Raw genomic sequence first — 18,956 nt, 5'->3', positions numbered from 1 at the left:
GAAAATTTTAATATTTTTTTAATATTTTTAGTAAAGCGCTACTTAAAATATTATTTTTTTATCGAAAATGTTAATTTCGCTACTTAATTTATGGTAGAAAAAAATATCATTTTAGGTAGCGCTCAATATTAATATTTCCATTAGAAAAAATAATATTTTAAGTAGCACTTTACCGAAAATGTTAAACATTTTAGGTAGCGTCCAATATTAACATTTTCGATAAAAAAAATATTTTAACTAGCGTTATATAAAAAATGTTAAAAAAATATTAATATTTCCAATAATATTTTTTTATACGTAAATTAAGAATGTCATATTTTATATACCCCAATGTAGTCAATTTAGAAGGTTTGTGAGGATTTCGGAAAAAGAAAGTATCTCTATGGGGGTAGTTGACGGCCTCTGGAGGTACAATAGTTATCCTCATTAAGTCGAAGTAATGTCATAAAATGGTTGGATCTCAGACATTAGAAGATGTCCAGGGCATCCAGTTGACGTTTTCTATCGCATTTATGGAGTCACATTTTGAGAAAACATTATAATAATTGCTTTTAAAACGACTAGGACTGTATTCTCGTATTGTGCGGTTATTGGTGCATGGAAAGGTGTAAGCATTTAGTCGTTGTGAGTGAGCTTCCTTATTTTAGGGGAAGTTTAGGTTAAAACCTCAACTTTATTCTTTTTTCTTCGAACTTTTGTCGTGTTCTTTCTAAGTCTTTTGTGGAATTCTTTTCACTGTCATGTTGAAGAATAGCATCGAGAAAGGGATGAATAAACTGAAAGAGAAGGCTAAAGCTAATGGGCTATCTCTAATTAAGGAGAGTTCTCCCATATATAATGTTGGTGTTAATGAGGCTATGGTGTTGTTACTGTGTCATGGCGTGCGATGGAGTAACTACAAGTTTGAATTTCAAGTTCCCTTTGGAGCGCATTGTTTGAGAGAATATAGTGAGGGGAGTGATGGAGGTCAGTCATGGTTTTATCTACCTTTGTTTGTGTGATAAGCGGGGTTCCATCTATCGACACATGAGTTCGTGAAAGATGTATTGAATTCCTACGGCGTAGCTCCGGGCTAATTGGTCGAGGTTTCTTGGTAGATCATCATCGGTTATTTCATTATACGTTGCTAGAGAAAGTGGGGTATTGAGATGTCTGTTTACTCTGGATTTTGAGTTTTGCCCAGAGACTTGGTAAAAGAGATGAACTCAGGGAACCTATTATAGGGTTGATAAGCAAGGGAAATCGGGAATAAGTCGTACAAAATTGGGGAACCTATTGTAGGGTGGACGAGCAGGAAAATACAGATTCTGATTGAACTGATTGGATATTTTTTGTCATGCAAATTCAATTCCTTTGACTCCCCGGTCTTCATGTGTCATTTTCACGCCATTGAAAGCTGAACAGAATGTTTGACCATCTCTACCTCTTCATATTTCCGGAACACTACCTTCCACAAACCCGCCATTACAATGGCAGAGTCTTACGAATCCTTCGTATCTTCTACAAGAAACTACCAGAAATCATGATTTACTTATAAACTTTCAAATTTTAGAAAACACCTTCATTTTTTTCAAATACTTCAATTTTAGTATTCAAACTCTTAAAATTTTCCAATTTAGAACTTTGATAAATGAGAGATTCGATTAAACTCAATCATAATTTTAGCCCTAGATTTAAGGCGCGACAACTTTCTCCTTTAAAAAATCGTCATTTAAATTATCAGATTTGCTGATAGATTCACATCATTATATTCCAAGAAGTTCTATATGGAATTATTCTATTTATTTTTTCCTTCCGAGAAATGATTATGAACTTACACGATTTCACTACGCGTTATGGTATTCCATGTTGGTAGGCTTCTCACACAATCTCCTTCGTCAGTCTTACGCCATTTACACAAATTTCCTGTCCCAATTGTTAAAATCATTAATATAGAAATATTTTCTTAATATTTATCAATTACAGTACTGTGGTCCTTGTAGATCTCAAGTCAGGCGTTTTTCCCGATATATCATCTTTTACACTTATTTTTTTTGTCAGACACTCTTAAAATTATTTTTTTGATCTAACACCCTTTACAGTAAGGTGAGCCCCCTGCAGCGCATTTTACGTTGATCTGACGCCATATGAAGTAAGGCGCGCCCCCTGAAAAGCGCCTTATACTGACTGGATGGATACACGTGTGTAAAGCGCGGTACAGGCGCCGTGCCTTACCTGCAAATCTGACACGCATCAGAAAGGCGCGCCCCATGCGGCGCGCCATAGGTTTAATTACCTACCTACCCCGACCGTTCACACCCCATCTTTCCCTATAAATACCCCCATCCTCAATCACTTTCATCACACCAAATCCTCTCAACTTCTCTAAACCTCTCTCAAATACTTTTATATTCTCTGTTTAATGTATATTTTATATTAATTTATTTAAGTATTTAAATTATTTAATATTATATTTAATTAATTTTTTTATAGATATAAAATGAAAGGCGGTCTGCTTCGCTTGGATGGAAATCATATATCTCGACATTTTACTGATACGATAATATTTTAACATTTTAATTTAATTTAAATTATTAGTAATAATTTATTTATTTATTTAATGCATAATTATTAGTTTAAAAATTAATTTTTGTAATTATTTATATTTTAGGAGAGAGATCGTATATTAGATCCTTTTATTAGGAACCTTAAGTTAGTGATACCTGGCCATGTCATGTCGTATTTAGTAGAGGTTGTATTCGGTCACATAGGTAGATATGAGGGTCACTTTAAGATATAACCAGACCTTATTGCTGCCTTAGTGGAACGGTGGAGGCCAGAGACCCACACATTTCATCTTCCGTGCGGAGAGTGCACAATTACACTTGAGGATTTTCTATACACCTGGGGTTTCCGGTGGATGGAGATGTGATATCTGGGATGGAGCACGGTTCATGGACTGCTTTGTGACGGGACTATCTAGGACGTGCCCCAGAAAGTTTTAACGTGGTCGGATACTGTTAAATTGGTTAGATGCCAATTTTCGGGAGTTGAACGAGGACGCCTCTGATGATGAAGTTAAAATGTATGCACATACATATATACTGCAGCTGATAGGAGGGTTGCTAATGTCAGACAAATCGCGCAACCAAGTTTACTGTATATGGTTGTGACATCTTGGTGACTTTCGTCTGGCCAGATCACTCAGCTGGGTCTCGGCAGTTTTGGCTTTTCTGTATAGGGAGATGTGTCGAGCCAATGACTACAAGAAAAATACTATCAGCGAATGTCTCCTGCTGCTGCATTCTTGGGCATGGTATTGATTACCCTTTTTATGTCCCGTTGTCAAGAACCCATTCGTATTTCCGCTACTCTTGAGGTAATTATAAAATTGATTTTATATATTAATCATTTTTTACAGTGTATAATAAATTTTGTTTTCCTTAATTAGGTGGTCTACTTATAGGAAAAATCATCAGGAGCTACCTGATGATTTAGAAAAAATTAGGGTGCTAATCGATCAGAAGGTTGGCACACAGGTATGTCTTTTAATGTTTAAAAAGCGATTTTAGATTATAGTTGTATAATTAGATTATTATTTTGATAAAAATTATATATACTTGGTTTAGTTTGAATGAGTGTCATATTCTAATGATGATGTGAAGATGGTGATCCCACATGAGTTGAGGGGCCCATTAGATGTTTGGATGGCGATGGCCCCTTTGATATGTTATGCGATCGTCGAGTGGCACTCCACTGGTCGCGTGCTCCGGTAATTTGATTGTTTTCAACCAATTCCGGAAGAATCTCGCAATATGGACGAGTTGTATAGCACAGATAGACGCCACAAGAGCAATACAGATTGGTTTATGAGGCATCACAAGTGGGTCGTACTGTGGGAGGATCAACATCGGCGCCTTCCCCGTAGAGAGCCCATTTTTACTGACTTCTTGATGGTTGCTTACGGTTATTACGAGTGGTTCAACAGTAACGGGAAATCGTTTATGCTTTCTGAGGATGCACGAGGATAGGCCTTTCAGCGACATCGAAAGAGACGTTCATCGACACAGCACCATCGTCCCCCGACTCTTGGACGGAGAGCAGGTGCTTCCGGTTCATCCTCAGCTGCACCAGCATGACCTTCACAGTAGCCACGGTCTACAACGACTTAATTTCCGTAGTCATATGTGAAGTCACCATCGCCATTCCTGTACCCGATGCCGCCACCGCCACTATCACCTGGTTTTATGACCCCGCCATTGCCGTCACCGTCACAGAGTTTTATGACCCCTCATGGAGGATATTATGGGTCTATGTTTGTATATCCGACTTGGGGTTTATATGCCCACATTTTGACGAGTTCAGCCTCATCACTCATGGCCGCAACACAGACACCTCCTGTACAGTTTTCACACTAAGCAATGTCTGGGTTTTATGAGTTTTCGCAGGCCGGTGGGATAGTCAGTCATACACCTCTATGGTCCTTATTCTATGGAGGTGCTTCATCGTCATCAGCTCCTCATCAACCTAATGTAGCTGCTCACGACGACAACGACGACGATGGTGATAATGATGACAACGGGGAGTCACAACCACTGATACGAAGAAATCCTCCTCGAGACCGACAACCATCGCCCTGCGGAACACATTCGCGTCGCAAGCATCAATAGATTTTGTTTTTTTATGTTTGTATTTAGTTGTTTATTGGACTTTTTATTGTAATTTTTTAATTATTTATCATTTAATACTTACTTTTTTTGTTAATGTGGTTGGATTTATTTTAATTTATTTTGTTAAATTTGTTATACAGTTTTGTTAATGTATTTTGGTTAATTTTGTTTATTATCTTTTAATATCAGTTATTGTTATTTGTTTATCATTTACCATTTAATACTTTTTGTAAGTTTGTTGTATTTAAAATTATGTTCAAATACCAAATTGTTATTATTTTTATAAAATTTAATAATTTTGTTCTCAAATTTTCTTTAATTTATCATTTATTTTTTCTTTTATTATAATCACATATAACGCCAACGTTCATTCTCGTTTTCTTGTATCGTTTTTTACTGTTCATCAGCGGTTATCGAATGACATTAACTTTAAGTAAATGCAAATTAAAGTACAATAATTATTATTTGATAAACAACTACATCATGTCCTCATCAATTGTTACTTGATGACAACAGAAGTGGACATGTTTTTCTAGTGTGTCCTGGGTTTCTACAATGCCCATATCTTCTGTCTTGTCTAGATCTTTCTCGAATATTCATATCGCAATGAATTCGATTGGATTTTGGACGACCACGCTCTCTCAATAAACTCATATTTGGTATAATCAGAAGTCAATCCTTAACCTCATCAGGGTCTTTATCATTACCTATGGGGGGAACTCAAATTCGTATACCTTATAAACTTCAGTAGGTATACAGGATCCACAAAACGGTTATAGTATTGACGCGTATGCAAGCAAACTGCTATCACATGAGAGCATGGATACTTCAGAGCTTGAAAAAACCCGCAGTCGCACGTTCTGTCCCGTAGATTTACTCTTAACGACACAACTTCAATCCCTTGAAGAGGTCGCGACAACTCTGTGACACGAAACATTTCATGCCTTCTAGAGAAGTCAGATACAAATATTCCATTTGATGCAGTAATTTTTTTTCTGTAGATCTGCAACTAATCTAGGGTGATAGACATGACCGCCTTGCATCTAGGTTTGAGCTTGTCCCCCGAGATTTGTAAAAAGCACCACAAATGAAAATATGTAGTTTTTACCAAAGCCGTTACAAGTAAGTGACGTGCACCCTTTAAGGTTGAATTGATTGTCTCAGCCAAGTTGGTCGTCATGTGTCCATATCGATATCCACCATCATATGCGTTCGTCCACATTTCTTTTTCGACGAGGCTGATGTAATCGTATCCTTCCTTATTCTTCGCCCGCAAATCCTGAAGCATTGATTCAAACGTTCGAGGAAGTAGTTCGTAACCTGATCAAAAAATGTATAACTTACTAACTTGTTTTCTTTGCAAAAATAAAATGATCGAAAGAAAACAAACTACATCAATTTCACTTACTCATGCGCACAATTAATTGACGCTTATCATTCTTCTTGTACATTCCATGGTAGTTCGCAGCAATGTGTCGGAGACAATACCTATGTTGGACAAAGGGTGGTTTCCACATTGGACCCAAAGACTCCATTGCTGCTTTGATCCCAGCTCCGCGATCTGAAATGACACATATTTTTTCTCTTGTGATAACATGTGCACGTAAGTTTCGAAAGAAAAAAGCCCAAGAATCTGTATCTTCTCATTCGACAAGAGCAAAAGCAATTGAAAGAATGTTGCGATTGTCATCTTGGACAACTGGCAATAATAAAACTTGCTTGTATTTTCCATACAAGAATGTCCCATCAATCTGGACCACAGGCTTGCAGTATTTGATAGTATTAACGCACTGTGGGTAAGTCCAAAAAACCCGGTAAAATTAGAATCGATCGCATAGAACTCCATCATTATGGTATGCATACGAGGTTTCAAAGTCCACAATTGTCCCAGGATTCAACGTCCACACCAGCCTAAATCAACCTGGAAGTTTGTTGTAAGATGCATCTCATTCGCCATGAAGTTTGACAATGACATTTTTTTTTGCCAACCAAGCTTTTTTATAGGAGACAGTGTACCCATACTACGATTGTATAGTTGAAATCAACACTGTAACAGTTATATGAGAGCTTGCTTTTACCATGGGAATGATGGCTTGGCATATCACTTCAGAGTCCAAGTTGGAATGATTTTGGTTGACCCCTCCAGCACAACATGTGTGAGGACCGTTATATACTGTTAGTTCCCATATATTGTTTTTTCTCTTCCTCTTCGATATGCGAACCATCCAATTGCATCAATTTTCGCGTCGGGCACAGTAACATACATATTTTTCGGTCGTGGAGCGGTCGACTTTAGACTGAACAAAATTACAGATATTGTAATTTTTTATAGCCATCATCGCTTCTTCTTTGCTTGAAAACTCCATGCCTAAAGATAACTCACCATTATTTATTGATAAGTAATATCCATAGTCACCGAGATGAGGCATATCTGCAAATTCTGGCCCGTACATTGCACCATAATCAACTTCATACATTTATGCAGGAGGGTCAGTTTGTACCACATTTCCTGGAACTTCATCTACATCATTATCATCGGAGTTGAATTACGGTGATTCTGGGTGAATAAATAGTCCAGTCTCAACACCATCCGCACCAGGCTCACAAAGCGGTTCTTCTGGTGGAGTTGATGATTCCTCCATACTCTTCACATTTAGGTCGAAGAACCTACTACTTGCACGCCTTCCCCTTGAACTGTAAGACATATCGACATTGAGATCGAAAAAACTCGCAGTCGAATGCCTCCCCCTAGAGCTTGAAGCCATCGTGTCAAAAGGATAGTGCACGCGATGCTGCCATACAGATTGTTCGTTGACCCACCTCGGTACATATCGTAAGGAGTTACGGATGAATGTCTCCCCATTATGGCTTTAAAATCATTACACATTACTGTCGTCGGGCTGTCAACTTGATCAACTTGTTCAACCAGCCCATAGTGGGAGCTTAATGTCTAACCCCGAGCACCACACACTTGAACAAAATTTGCATACATCTCAATATCGGCGTCTGAATAATTACTTTGAGATTTAACCATCACTTCAACATCATCATTGTTCGAAAGTTCGAACGTTGTATAAGTTAATGACAACAATGATGTTGGAAATCTGTACTGTAACGACGACATTCTTCTACTACTTCCAACATGAACCTTCCTCGAAATCTTCGTTATCTGCTCCTCAAGAGTTATGTTTCTCTTAAATAATATTTTAACACGCTCATTTGATACGAAAACAACGCCGATTTCATCTTCTCGAATTTCACCATCATAATAAACAATAGCTGAAAGTCGCGTCATTCTTTTAGTTTAAAAGTGCGACAATATTATATCTGAAAAAAAAACTGAAACAAACTTGATTAAATGAATAATATATGAACGAAAATATAACATAATAAATTTTTTACACATAAACGTAAATAACTTAAATAATATAATATAATATTATTTTATTACCTGCACCACAAAACTATTTCGACGTATGCTCCCTCTTTCCAATTTTACAAACACAAAAATTAATTGAAAACAATTAGTATAATATTTTTTCAAATAATCATAATAAATAATAAGTATAATAAAAAATTATAACAAAATTACCTTATAACGAAAAATCGCACGAACTTCTAAATCAAATATGAGAAGATTGCCGGAATTATTGACTCGTTGAGGGAATTGTTTTAATTTATAAGTTGAGAGGGGATATGTGAACAGTTTATCGGGGGAGAAGGGTATTTATAGCTGAGAAAAATTGCTATAATTATACAAGGCGCGGTACCTGCACCACGCCTTATATAATTGTATCAGTTAAAGCTAAGGCACGACCTCTTCCCCGCGCTATATATAATTGAAAGGTAAGACACGACCCCTGCCCCGCGCTATTACCCTACGTGGCGTAAGACGAGCCCCAGGGGCCGCGCTTTACACATGTGACACCAGATCAGCGTAAAGCGCATTGTAGGGGGGCCTTACTGCAAAGGGTGTTAGATCGGAAAAAATAAATGTAAAAGGTGATATATCAGGAAAAACACCCTTAAGTCATAGTGTTTAAAAATAAATATTTTGAAACTACTAAATGTAAACCTTTAGATCGAACTCAAATGTTGAATCAAATCTTGAAGGTCACATCAGTTATATATTAGAGTTATCTAGAACACACTACAAACAAATATCAAACTCATTTAAGAAAAAAACTTATTACAAATGAAACTAGTTTAATATCTCATGCCACATTTTAAAAATAAAAGCAAAACTTATTACAAATGAAACTAGTTTAATAATTGATTTACGGATTTTACCCTTTTTTTTTGGGTTCTCTCCCCTTTTACCAGCTGCAATACAGTCCTTCAACGACCCCCTGACCAAAAAAAATATTTTTTTTTAAAAAAAGTGTCATTTTCTAGTTTTATTTATAACTCAACTGAGTGCCGTTCCTGACTCAGTAATTAGACGTAAGGGACATTTTTGGGCTGAGAGTTTAAGAAATCGGAGTTATGGTGAAGTAAAAAGTTAGGATTTTTATTTATTTTTCTTTAATGTGAAAAAAAGAAAATATGAGCTTCATGAGATCCTTATGAGTGAAGGTTGTTGGGTTTTTGGACGTTGATTTTATCTTGGGTTTAGAAGTATTTTTTTGACTCGGGGCGAAATAAAAGAAATGAACTCTTATTTATGTAAATAAAAGAAATGAACCCCTATTTATGTTTTTTATTTTTTGGTCTAAGGCGAAATAAAAGAAATAGACTCCTATTTATTTCTTTATTTAGCGCCAAATAAGTTTTGTTTGTCTGAATTAATTATTTAACGGAGCATTGTTACTGCAAAATCTTATAGTTTTAAATTAATAAGCAGTATGGAAAATATTATGGGCCTGGGCGGGCGCCCCTCCTGCCCCAGCCCAGAGCCGGCCCTGAAAGGGCGTGGGGATTGGGTTTCCACCCTCTTCTTTTGCTTTTGGCTATGGCTTTCATATGTATCCTGAATGTACTTCATTTTCTATTTTAGCTAGTTCTTTTTTGGTTTTCCTTTGAGAAAAAAAGCAATCCTTTTTTTTATTGTTTTGAGATTATAAGAATGAGACTCTCTTCATCAGGGTCGAATCAGCAAACTCAAGAACGTATCTATTTTTTTTTTGAACTCTTTCTAGTTGTTTCCTAAGTATGGAGATGTACAGACTTTACTCTATTTTTTTACGAAATTATATAAGATTTCTGTATAGGGGAGAAGAAATGTTTGAATTCAGAACTTTGGCATGCATGTGCGGGTCCTCTGGTGTCTCTTCAGCCTGTTGGAAGCCTAGTTGTTTACTTTCCCCAAGGTCACAGTGAACAGGTAAGTATGCCTGCATCTTTTCTTATGTTCTCTTTCAAATTTGATTTTATTTCTTCCATATGTTCTTTAGAAAGTAGTACATAAGCAGAAGTATTAATGATGGTATGCGTTTTAAGATGCTATGTAAGGATGGTATAAAATTTATTTTCCATTTGTATGTTGTGATATAACGTCCTTGGACCGCCGTTTCAGTATTGCTGGATTCATTCTCTCTTGTCTGGTTGTTTAATGCATGAATTGCGTGTTGAACAGATGAAGCTCCTCAAAATATAAGTTTTGCACCTGATATTTAGTGTGCTATTGCTGTGTATGGTTCCCTCTACAGGTTGCTGCTTCGACCAACAAGGAAGTAGATACTCATATGCTGCATTATCCAAGCTTACCCCCTCAGCTTATCTGCCAGCTTCGCAATGTGACCATGCATGTAGGTTAAATGCTTCTTAGATTACTTTCTTTTTATGGGACTTTAGTTGGTTGCTTATCAAGGCCTTTATTCTTTCAAGTTCAGGCAGATGTAGAAACAGATGAAGTGAATGCTCAAATGACCTTTTAGCCTCTGAGTCCGGTACGGGAACTTAACCATGTTTGATTTAATGCTTGCTAATTTTGTCATTTTTCACTTATTGAATTGAAGGCATTCTTGTAGCAAGAACAAAAGGATGTCTACCTACGGCCTGGAGAACTGGGTGCTCCCAGCAAACAGCCAACCAATTATTTTTGTAAAACACTTACAGCAATTGACACTAGCACTCATGGAGGATTTTCCGTTCCTTCCCGTGCTGCTGAGAAAGTCTTTCATCCTCTTGTGAGTTTTAGTTGGTTACAAGCAATCCAGTTAACTAGCTTCTGCTTTTACTTGAATTAATTTTGTACATTTTCTCTTTTACTAATTTCTCATAAAGTAAATATTTATTGTACCTTTAGGACTACACCCAGCAACCACCAGCACAAGAGTTGATTGCCAGGGATCTTCATGATAATGAGTGGAAATTCAGAAATATATTTCGAGGTTGATTAAAATAAAATAACTTTACACTAATGTGTTCCAAGACATTTGTGAAGAACTTTCTAAATATCATGGTTTCATTGTTTATTTGTCGTTGTATTTATTTATTTTTGTTTTCAGCTTGTATCCAGCTAATTCATCTTTTTGATGCGCTGTAACATTTTTTAACCCTTGGTGTTTTATGTTTCTGTTTCTAAAAGTTTCTAAGAACACTTCTCTTAGAATAATTTAGTTGATGAGCCAGGAAATATCCTTGCTATATTCTGAATCAGTATACTTTTGTTAATTTGTGGCTAAGAATCTCTTGAACTGAGATTTAGATATTTTCTTTTAGAGTATGGTTAATGTATTTAGATATTTTCTTTGAGTATGGTTAATGTGCATACTTATTTCTGATAATAAGGAAAAATTAATGCACTAGGAAATCTCTTAATAAGATATTACAGATGATACTTTCTTGTTGTTTACTTTGTTGGAGTGTGCTATGTTTTGATTCCAGAGTCTGCATATCATTTTGTTTAATTAGTGTTAGTTGTTTCTCACCTTTCACTTAGACATCTCTTCCTGGACTAAATTTTGGTTCATTTTGGTGTTAGCTCATTTTGAAATATAATGACCTTTGCAAATTTTCCTCTCTTTTCGGTATGTATGCTTAGATGTGGTGGATGTGTTTGTCTGATAGAATAAAAATATTTCTGGCAATTTACCTCAGTCCATTTGTCTTTATACTCTTCATGTTGTGGCTTTGAATTTTGATGTGCCTAAGTCCGCAAGTCCTTTTCCTTTCATAAGAAATGTGAGGAGATTGTGAATATTAACCATCTGTTCTTTAATACTCTTCATGATTTACTTAACGGCATCCAATGTTGAATGGAATCGGAGATAGATACTTTTTTTTTGATGAAACGGTTTACTTTTAGCGTGTGTAACCAACTACTAATCAGTTTGTCTTTGTTCTCGTACACAGGCCAGCCAAAGAGGCATCTTCTTACGACTGTATGGAGTGTTTTTGTTAGTGCAAAAAGACTTGTTGCTGGTGACTCAGTCCTTTTTATCTGGTAAATAGTTTTTATTTGGTGATTCAGTTGTTTGCACTGTGATTGGCTGGATCCTACTAATAGCTATCAAACCTCTGATGGAACTTGATCCACTGAAGTCACCCTGCTAGGTTTGGCTGAAAAAGAAATGAATGCAATTATTTTTTGGTATATCAATATAAATTCGCTAATGAGGTTTGTGTCTGTCTAAAGTGATGAGCCCAGTGGTATGCATTGTCCTTGTGCGAAGAGGTGGAAATTGGGTGGGTTGGGTCATTTTATGTTTGAGTTGCTTCAGGTTTAAGTTTTGAAGTGAAATTAATTTTAGTTCTTGTCGTTTTGGGTGACTTTCCTTGTTCAAATTGGTTGGGTCAGGATTGGTTTGGGTCAGCATTGCCAGCTCTAGTTTGCACCATTTATAATGTTGATAGTTGTTAATGCTTTACTGCCTTTTCATGCCATGCTACTGATCTATGAGCTTGCTACGGTATATAATCATCTGGTTTCCTCTTTTTTTTTTTTTCTTTTTTCTTTCTTCTACCAGGAATGTGAAGAATCAATTGTTGTTGGGTATACGGAGGACAAATCGTCCTACTGTTATGCCTTCTTCTGTTTTATCAAGTGATGGCATGCACATTGGTCTTCTTGCTGCAGCTGCAACCAATAGCCGTTTTACTATATTTTTCAACCCAAGGTCAACTACCTAATACTAATTGAGAAAGTCTGATGCCATTACGACACAAGACTTGTTCATTTACAGTGACTTGATTGCAGGGCTAGTCCTTCAGAGTTTGTGATTCCTCTTGCCAAGTATGATAAAGCAGTCTACCAGACCCGGGTTTCTGCAGGTATGCGGTTTAGACTGCTGTTTGAGACAGAAGAGTCAAATGTCCGCCGGTGGGTCTTAATTTCCTAAATGTTTTCTTGGTTACAGGAATTGCTTAAATTTTATGATGCTTTCATCTGCAGCAATGATTTTTATTTTGCCTCAAGTAAATACCATTTATCATTCAAATTGAATGTAGTATAGTTGACAGATAGAGGTGGCTGATTGTTAACTATATTTTTGTAATCAGATATATGGGTACGATAACTGGCATTAGCGATTTGGATTTGGATCCTGTTCGCTGGCCAAATTCACATTGGCGCTCTGTTAAGGTATTTCGAAATTTCTATTCTATTATTCAAATTCACATTCTTACCATTTAGGGGGAAATATTGAATCATTCAAAGTTTAATTTTAAATTTTATTGAATTAGATCACTTCAAACTTAAATAATTTCAAATTATATTTTAATTCTCATAAAATAGTCTCACTAAAATTTGGAGCACCCAACAGCGATAGCTTCTATTGGAACACTAGCACTGTTGTCTTTTGTATCGCCAATAATAAATTACAACTTGTAAAAGTTAGGTGATAAAACAAACATTAAAGAAATCGTAAAAGAAAAGATACGGGGAAGTCTAAGGAGTGGTAGTTTAATTTAAGGTTAAAAAACAATGACTTTGAGACGCAACCGAAAATATAATAAAAATCATAATATTTTAGGTTGAGTGCGTTCTAAATTCGTTGTTCTCTAATATTAAATTAGACTACCGTACAACAGAACTATAAAAAACATACGAGTTTACTTGTTTGATGAACAAGATGAATGATCTATCCAAATTAATATTTTAATAACACAAAAAGAAAATCTGTCATTCTTACTCGGCCAAAATCAAGGAAGGGTAGATAAACATGTGACCCAATCACATTATATAGTGCTACATAGAGCATCTGTAGTAACACAAAGTTGACCCAAAAAGGGCTTAGCCTGTGTAATATACTATAACCGGAGCATAGCATGGGCTCGATGGAGGAGCAGCAGCGGCAGTGGGACGAGCCTTTGTTACGAATACCAGATGTATCGTCGGATGCGATCGAACGTGTGTTGGAAAACAGTGGCGGAGGAGGAATGAGGTGGTGGGCTAGGGTGGTCGGATGGGAGTCGAGGCTTTTGTGGGCGTTGTCCGGGGCGTCCATAGTTGTCTCGGTCTTTAATTACATGCTGAGTTTCGTCACCTTAATGTTCACCGGTCATCTGGGTGCACTGGAGCTGGCTGGTGCCTCCATTGCTAGTGTGGGGATTCAAGGCCTTGCTTATGGGATAATGGTAATTTTGGAATCTCATATCATTTCATTTACTGAAATTAATTTCATGAAATCCATAAAAGAAAACTTCTAAGTATACCATATAAATACATCAATTTTTTCCTTTTACGTGGAAATAAATAAAAATATGTACAAAAGTTATTTAAAAAATGCGTTATAGAAGTAGGCCGGTAATTTTAACCTATATTCGTTATAAATCTTTGATTGAGTTGGTATTATAATTCAATTGAATATTAATTCAATTTAAAAATAATTAGAACGTTATTTTTAAATAATTTTTAATACTATTATAATATTTTCATACTTTTTATATAATTTAGAAATTAAAAAAATAATTAAGATTCAAAGATAAAATTAATTAATCCCTATTAATGTTTCAAACTCTTTCTTATAATCATTTAATAGGTTTTCTTCTTATAATTGTTAGCTTGTTTCTCTCCTCTTCAATTGGTCGAATGATATTTTTGATCCCTGAATTTTAAAATGTAAAATCATTTTCATTCTTAAATATTTTTGTGTCTTTTAACCTTCAAAGTTTCAATTTTTTTATCAAATTAAATCGATCAACAAAAAATAATAGACTTGTTAAGCTCACGTTAGTTAATTTTTTTTTCTTTTCAATTTTTATAATTTCTAAATATTTTATTATTTTTAAATATTTATTTTTTTGTGCACAAGATAAATAACTGATTTAAGCTTTAACAAAAAAAATAATAATTGAAGTCAATTTAATAATTTTATTTTTTAATTAATTTAAGGGTAAATTACACCAGATATCATTGAATTTTACATGTTGACTCATTTATACCAATGAACTTTCAATTTTCTCAATTATTGCACTGAACTTTAGTTTTTCATTCAATTATGTCACTCCATTGTTAAGTTACTAATTGGATGATGACATGACTAACATTTACTGACGTGACCAGTCACATCAAAACGTCGTTTTGGTTCAGTTGTTCCTAAAATGATGTCGTTTTAGACATTAAAATTTAGGGATGTATCAATTTTTCACTAAACTTTTAAACATTTTATTTTTTTGACATTGCAATTTTTAGTCTCGCAGACAACCAATCATCACCCCTCACCAATTGTCTTTTGCGAAAAAATTGATGTCAAAAGTTTCTCATTTCACTCCTCATATAAGATTAGTTTTTCACGAACCTACTCAAAATCGATGAAAATTAATAAAAAAAATATACAATTATTTTAGATGTTTGGAGACTTTCTTAGATTTATGAGATTTTGGGTATTTGGTGGAAAATTTGAACAGTGAAAAGTGAAAAGGTTACTGGTAAATTTTAGTGGCATCTAGAGTAGTTTACCCTTGATTTAATTTGATAAAAGATTAAAATTTGAGGAAAAAAATACTTTAAAGAACTAAAATGAACTTTTTGGAAAAAAATGAGGGCAAAAAAATTCATTAGACTCAACTAAATTGGTGCTATTAAGCTTGTAAATTATAGCTACACATGTTCATAGATTGATTTAAACCACATTTCAACTTTAGAAACATTTTATGTGTAGGTTTAAATTTAAGTTAGCCCGACTCATTACTCACATATTGTAAAATATATTTTACTATTTAATTTGAATTTGGGGCTGATCAAATGCAATATAAAAATTATATTATTTAAATCTAGACCATGAATAGTTCTTATAACATCAACCGAATGTATTAGGTGAGAATTTTAATAGTAAGATGGAAAAAAGTATAATTTGAATTTTTTTAATAGTATAAAGTGATTATAAGATAATATTTATTTAGAATTTTTTTTAAATTTTTTAATCGTTGATAATAATTATAAATATTCGGAAACACAACTGCTTGAATTCAAAATTTCTAAAAAAATAATATTTTTTTCAATTATTGAAATCATTTAATAAGTTGAAATTAAACTTTAAAATAAGAAAATGTGCGTTTATAATTAACTATTTTGATTAATCAAAAATTGTTTTGTACCGCACACCCCCCAGTACTGATATGTTTGGGATTGAAAACCAGTTGGGCATGTCCAGCGCGGTGCAAACGGTGTGCGGCCAAGCATTCGGTGCTAAGAAATACGCAGCGATGGGGATCATTTGCCAAAGAGCAATGGTGTTGCACTTGGGAGCCGCACTGATCCTCACATTTATCTACTGGTATTCCTATACCATCCTTCAAGCAATAGGTCAATCCCAAGCCATAGCCTCGCAGGGGCAAGTCTTCGCTCGAGGTTTAGTCCCTCAACTTTACGCATTTGCCTTCAGCTGCCCCATGCAGCGATTCCTTCAAGCTCAGAACATAGTCAACCCCTTGGCCTATATCTCTGTTGGGGTATTCTTTCTGCACATTCTTCTTACGTGGCTCGCCATTGACGTCTTCGAATTCGGCCTTCTCGGAGCATCTTTGACTCTCAGTCTCTCATGGTGGTTTCTCGCCGTTTTCACAGGGCTTTACATCGGTTTAAGTCCTTGTTGCAAGGACACTTGGACTGGTTTGTCTTTCAAGGCTTTTAATGGCATTTGGCCTTATTTCAAGCTTACTGCTTCTTCTGCTCTCATGCTTTGGTATGTTACCCAAACTGTAAAATCATTTGCTCAATGTCAAATATGACTCTGTTTTGGTATTGCAGCTTGGAGATATGGTACAACCAAGGACTGGTGCTCATATCTGGTCTTCTTCCCAACGCTGAAATCGCCCTAGACTCCATCACTATATGGTAAAATTTGAGTCATTTCATAGAGTTATATGATACATATACTAAAAAACAATATGATTTGAAAATATTTCTGCTCTCCATTGTCATCTCTTTTCTTATTTTTCATATGTAAAGCCTAATGGTAAAACCTTTGCCTTAATTGTCAGCATGAATTACTGGAACTGGGATATCAACTTTATTCTAGGCCTTAGTGCAGCGGCCAGGTCAGTACATATAGACTTGTTTCTGATGGATTTTGATGAAAATTTCTGATATGATTTATTCGGTTGTATCGGACTTGACAGTGTTCGAGTGAGTAATGAGCTCGGGGCAGGCCATCCGAAGCTAACCAGATTTTCAGTCATAGTAGTGACCGCCACCAGCATCTCCATGAGTGTAGTCTTCACTGCAATCGTTTTGGTATTTCGGTCCGGATTGATCAAAGCTTTCTCGAGCGATACCGAGGTTATAAAAGCCGGTTCCAGTTTGATCCCATTGCTTGCCATCTCCATTTTCTTGAATGGCATTCAACCAATTCTCTCAGGTGGATCACTTGGTCTAAAACTTTCGATATGTGATAGTCATACTGAATACTCTCGATATCTGATAATCATATTGAATCTCGAATATTCTAAATCTAATGAAATCGACACCCAACCTACATAATTTCTATATATGAAATGGCAGGAGTCGCCATTGGGAGTGGATGGCAACATATTGTAGCTTATGTCAACCTTACAACATATTACCTTATTGGTCTTCCAATTGGATGCCTTCTTGGATTCAAAACTAGTTTAGGAGTGGCAGTAAGTGATCTCTTCCTTCTCATTTCTCTTACCCTTTTTTTTTATATTATAATAATTATTTTTTAAATATTCTTAATTAAAATTTAAACCATTTGTTTAACTGGTTCAGATTTTTTTAACCTTGGATTTGATTCTATTGTGTTAGGGTATATGGTGGGGGATGATAATTGGGGTTGTTCTACAAACAGCAACTCTAATAGTCCTCACTGCAAGAACAAACTGGAATATGGAGGTAATTTACGGTAAAAAAAAGTGGAGTTACTTTGGCAACTTATTTATTTTATGTGTTCATTACTGGAAATTAACCATTTTTGTAGGTTGAAAAAGCTTCTGATCGCTTGAGGAATTCTGCCAATGAGGAGACATTACAGTTGATTAGTGATTAGAGTCTAGAGATATCTCATTAATCAAGGAATATTAGGTCTAATTATTGTTTTGGTCCCTGCATTAAGCTCAAATTTGAGATTTGGTTCTTGAATTTTAGTATACTTTAACCGCTATTTTTATAATATTAGTATTGGTTGTTTTAAATAATTAAAATCACTGAATATTTTGGTTTAAATATTTTTTTAACATCAATATCTGATTTATTGATTGACTAATTTGAATCAGATACTAGAAAAGTTGATTATATGATAATCTTCCTAATTCGGTTTATTTCGTTCACAATATCAAAATTTAAATTTTTGACTTTACGTAATAAATTTAATGATCCATCATACCAACTAATTGTTGCTAAAATATTGATGTAGATTATCCTATTCTATCACTAAGAAAGGGTAAAATACTCAAATGGTTACTCAATTTTTAAGGTATTATCAATTCAGTCGCCAAAAGAAAAAATCACTAGTCGAGTCACTCAATTTTAGAGAACTATCAAATTAGTCTAAACTCTAAAAGTTTCTATGACCTCTGCTAAAAATGATTTCAATTTTTAAAAATATAGTAATTAATACTGAGAGACAGAAAAGATGTGGAATTGAGGAGGAGGATTCTGCCGGACAACAGTAACATGCCTGTCTTTTTATTTTACATTTTAAGGGATTGATATAAATTTAAAAGTTGATTCAAGGAGAAATTGATTCTAATATTTATTTTTCTATATTGTTATATAATAATATTGTTTCTAAAATGAATTAGGTAAATGTGACCTGAAAATATGAATATCCGTATTTTACGAATATTCAAATTTAACGTACCAACATTTTGGTACAAAAAAATCCGAGTACCTAGTTTTGAACATCCTTACCGACATGACTGTTGAATCTAGCAAAGGAATCGCCCCCATGCCTGACATCCATG

General features: G+C 35.0%; 1 protein-coding gene and 2 long non-coding RNA genes across 3 annotated transcripts; all 3 read left to right on the top strand.

The window, feature by feature from the left end:
- The first annotated feature begins 9,671 nt into the window (after positions 1–9,671).
- Positions 9,672–10,982, top strand: LOC120140278. Its single transcript, XR_005517712.1, has 5 exons — positions 9,672–9,972; positions 10,298–10,396; positions 10,481–10,537; positions 10,619–10,777; positions 10,897–10,982. It is a non-coding gene; the product is annotated as an uncharacterized LOC120140278 (long non-coding RNA).
- Positions 10,983–11,951: 969 nt separating this feature from the next.
- Positions 11,952–12,906, top strand: LOC120140284. The gene is made up of 3 exons (XR_005517715.1): positions 11,952–12,036; positions 12,560–12,709; positions 12,790–12,906. It is a non-coding gene; the product is annotated as an uncharacterized LOC120140284 (long non-coding RNA).
- Positions 12,907–13,593: 687 nt separating this feature from the next.
- LOC120140265 (protein DETOXIFICATION 41-like) lies at positions 13,594–18,136 on the top strand. The gene is made up of 8 exons (XM_039155264.1): positions 13,594–14,168; positions 16,173–16,717; positions 16,783–16,869; positions 17,016–17,072; positions 17,154–17,392; positions 17,536–17,654; positions 17,800–17,886; positions 17,972–18,136. Exons 1-8 carry the CDS (start codon positions 13,860–13,862, stop codon positions 18,038–18,040), a joined length of 1,512 nt encoding a protein of 503 aa, XP_039011195.1. The 5' UTR covers positions 13,594–13,859; the 3' UTR covers positions 18,041–18,136.
- The last annotated feature ends 820 nt before the right edge of the window (positions 18,137–18,956 follow it).

This window comes from Hibiscus syriacus, unplaced genomic scaffold, assembly GCF_006381635.1.
Source record: "Hibiscus syriacus cultivar Baekdansim isolate YM2019G1 unplaced genomic scaffold, ASM638163v2 tig00110783_pilon, whole genome shotgun sequence".
NCBI lineage: Eukaryota > Viridiplantae > Streptophyta > Magnoliopsida > Malvales > Malvaceae > Hibiscus > Hibiscus syriacus.
Note: the sequence above shows the minus strand (reverse complement) of the source record. Positions and strands in the feature narration are given on the sequence as shown.

Bases quoted from the DNA above. Each gene is read 5' to 3' on its own strand.
- LOC120140265 (XM_039155264.1), top strand. From the start codon at position 13,860: ATGGGCTCGATGGAGGAGCAGCAGCGGCAGTGGGACGAGCCTTTGTTA. The intron at 17,073-17,153 runs GTCAGTACATAT...CGGACTTGACAG, and splicing joins GGCCTTAGTGCAGCGGCCAG to TGTTCGAGTGAGTAATGAGC. The intron at 17,655-17,799 runs GTAAGTGATCTC...CTATTGTGTTAG, and splicing joins AAACTAGTTTAGGAGTGGCA to GGTATATGGTGGGGGATGAT.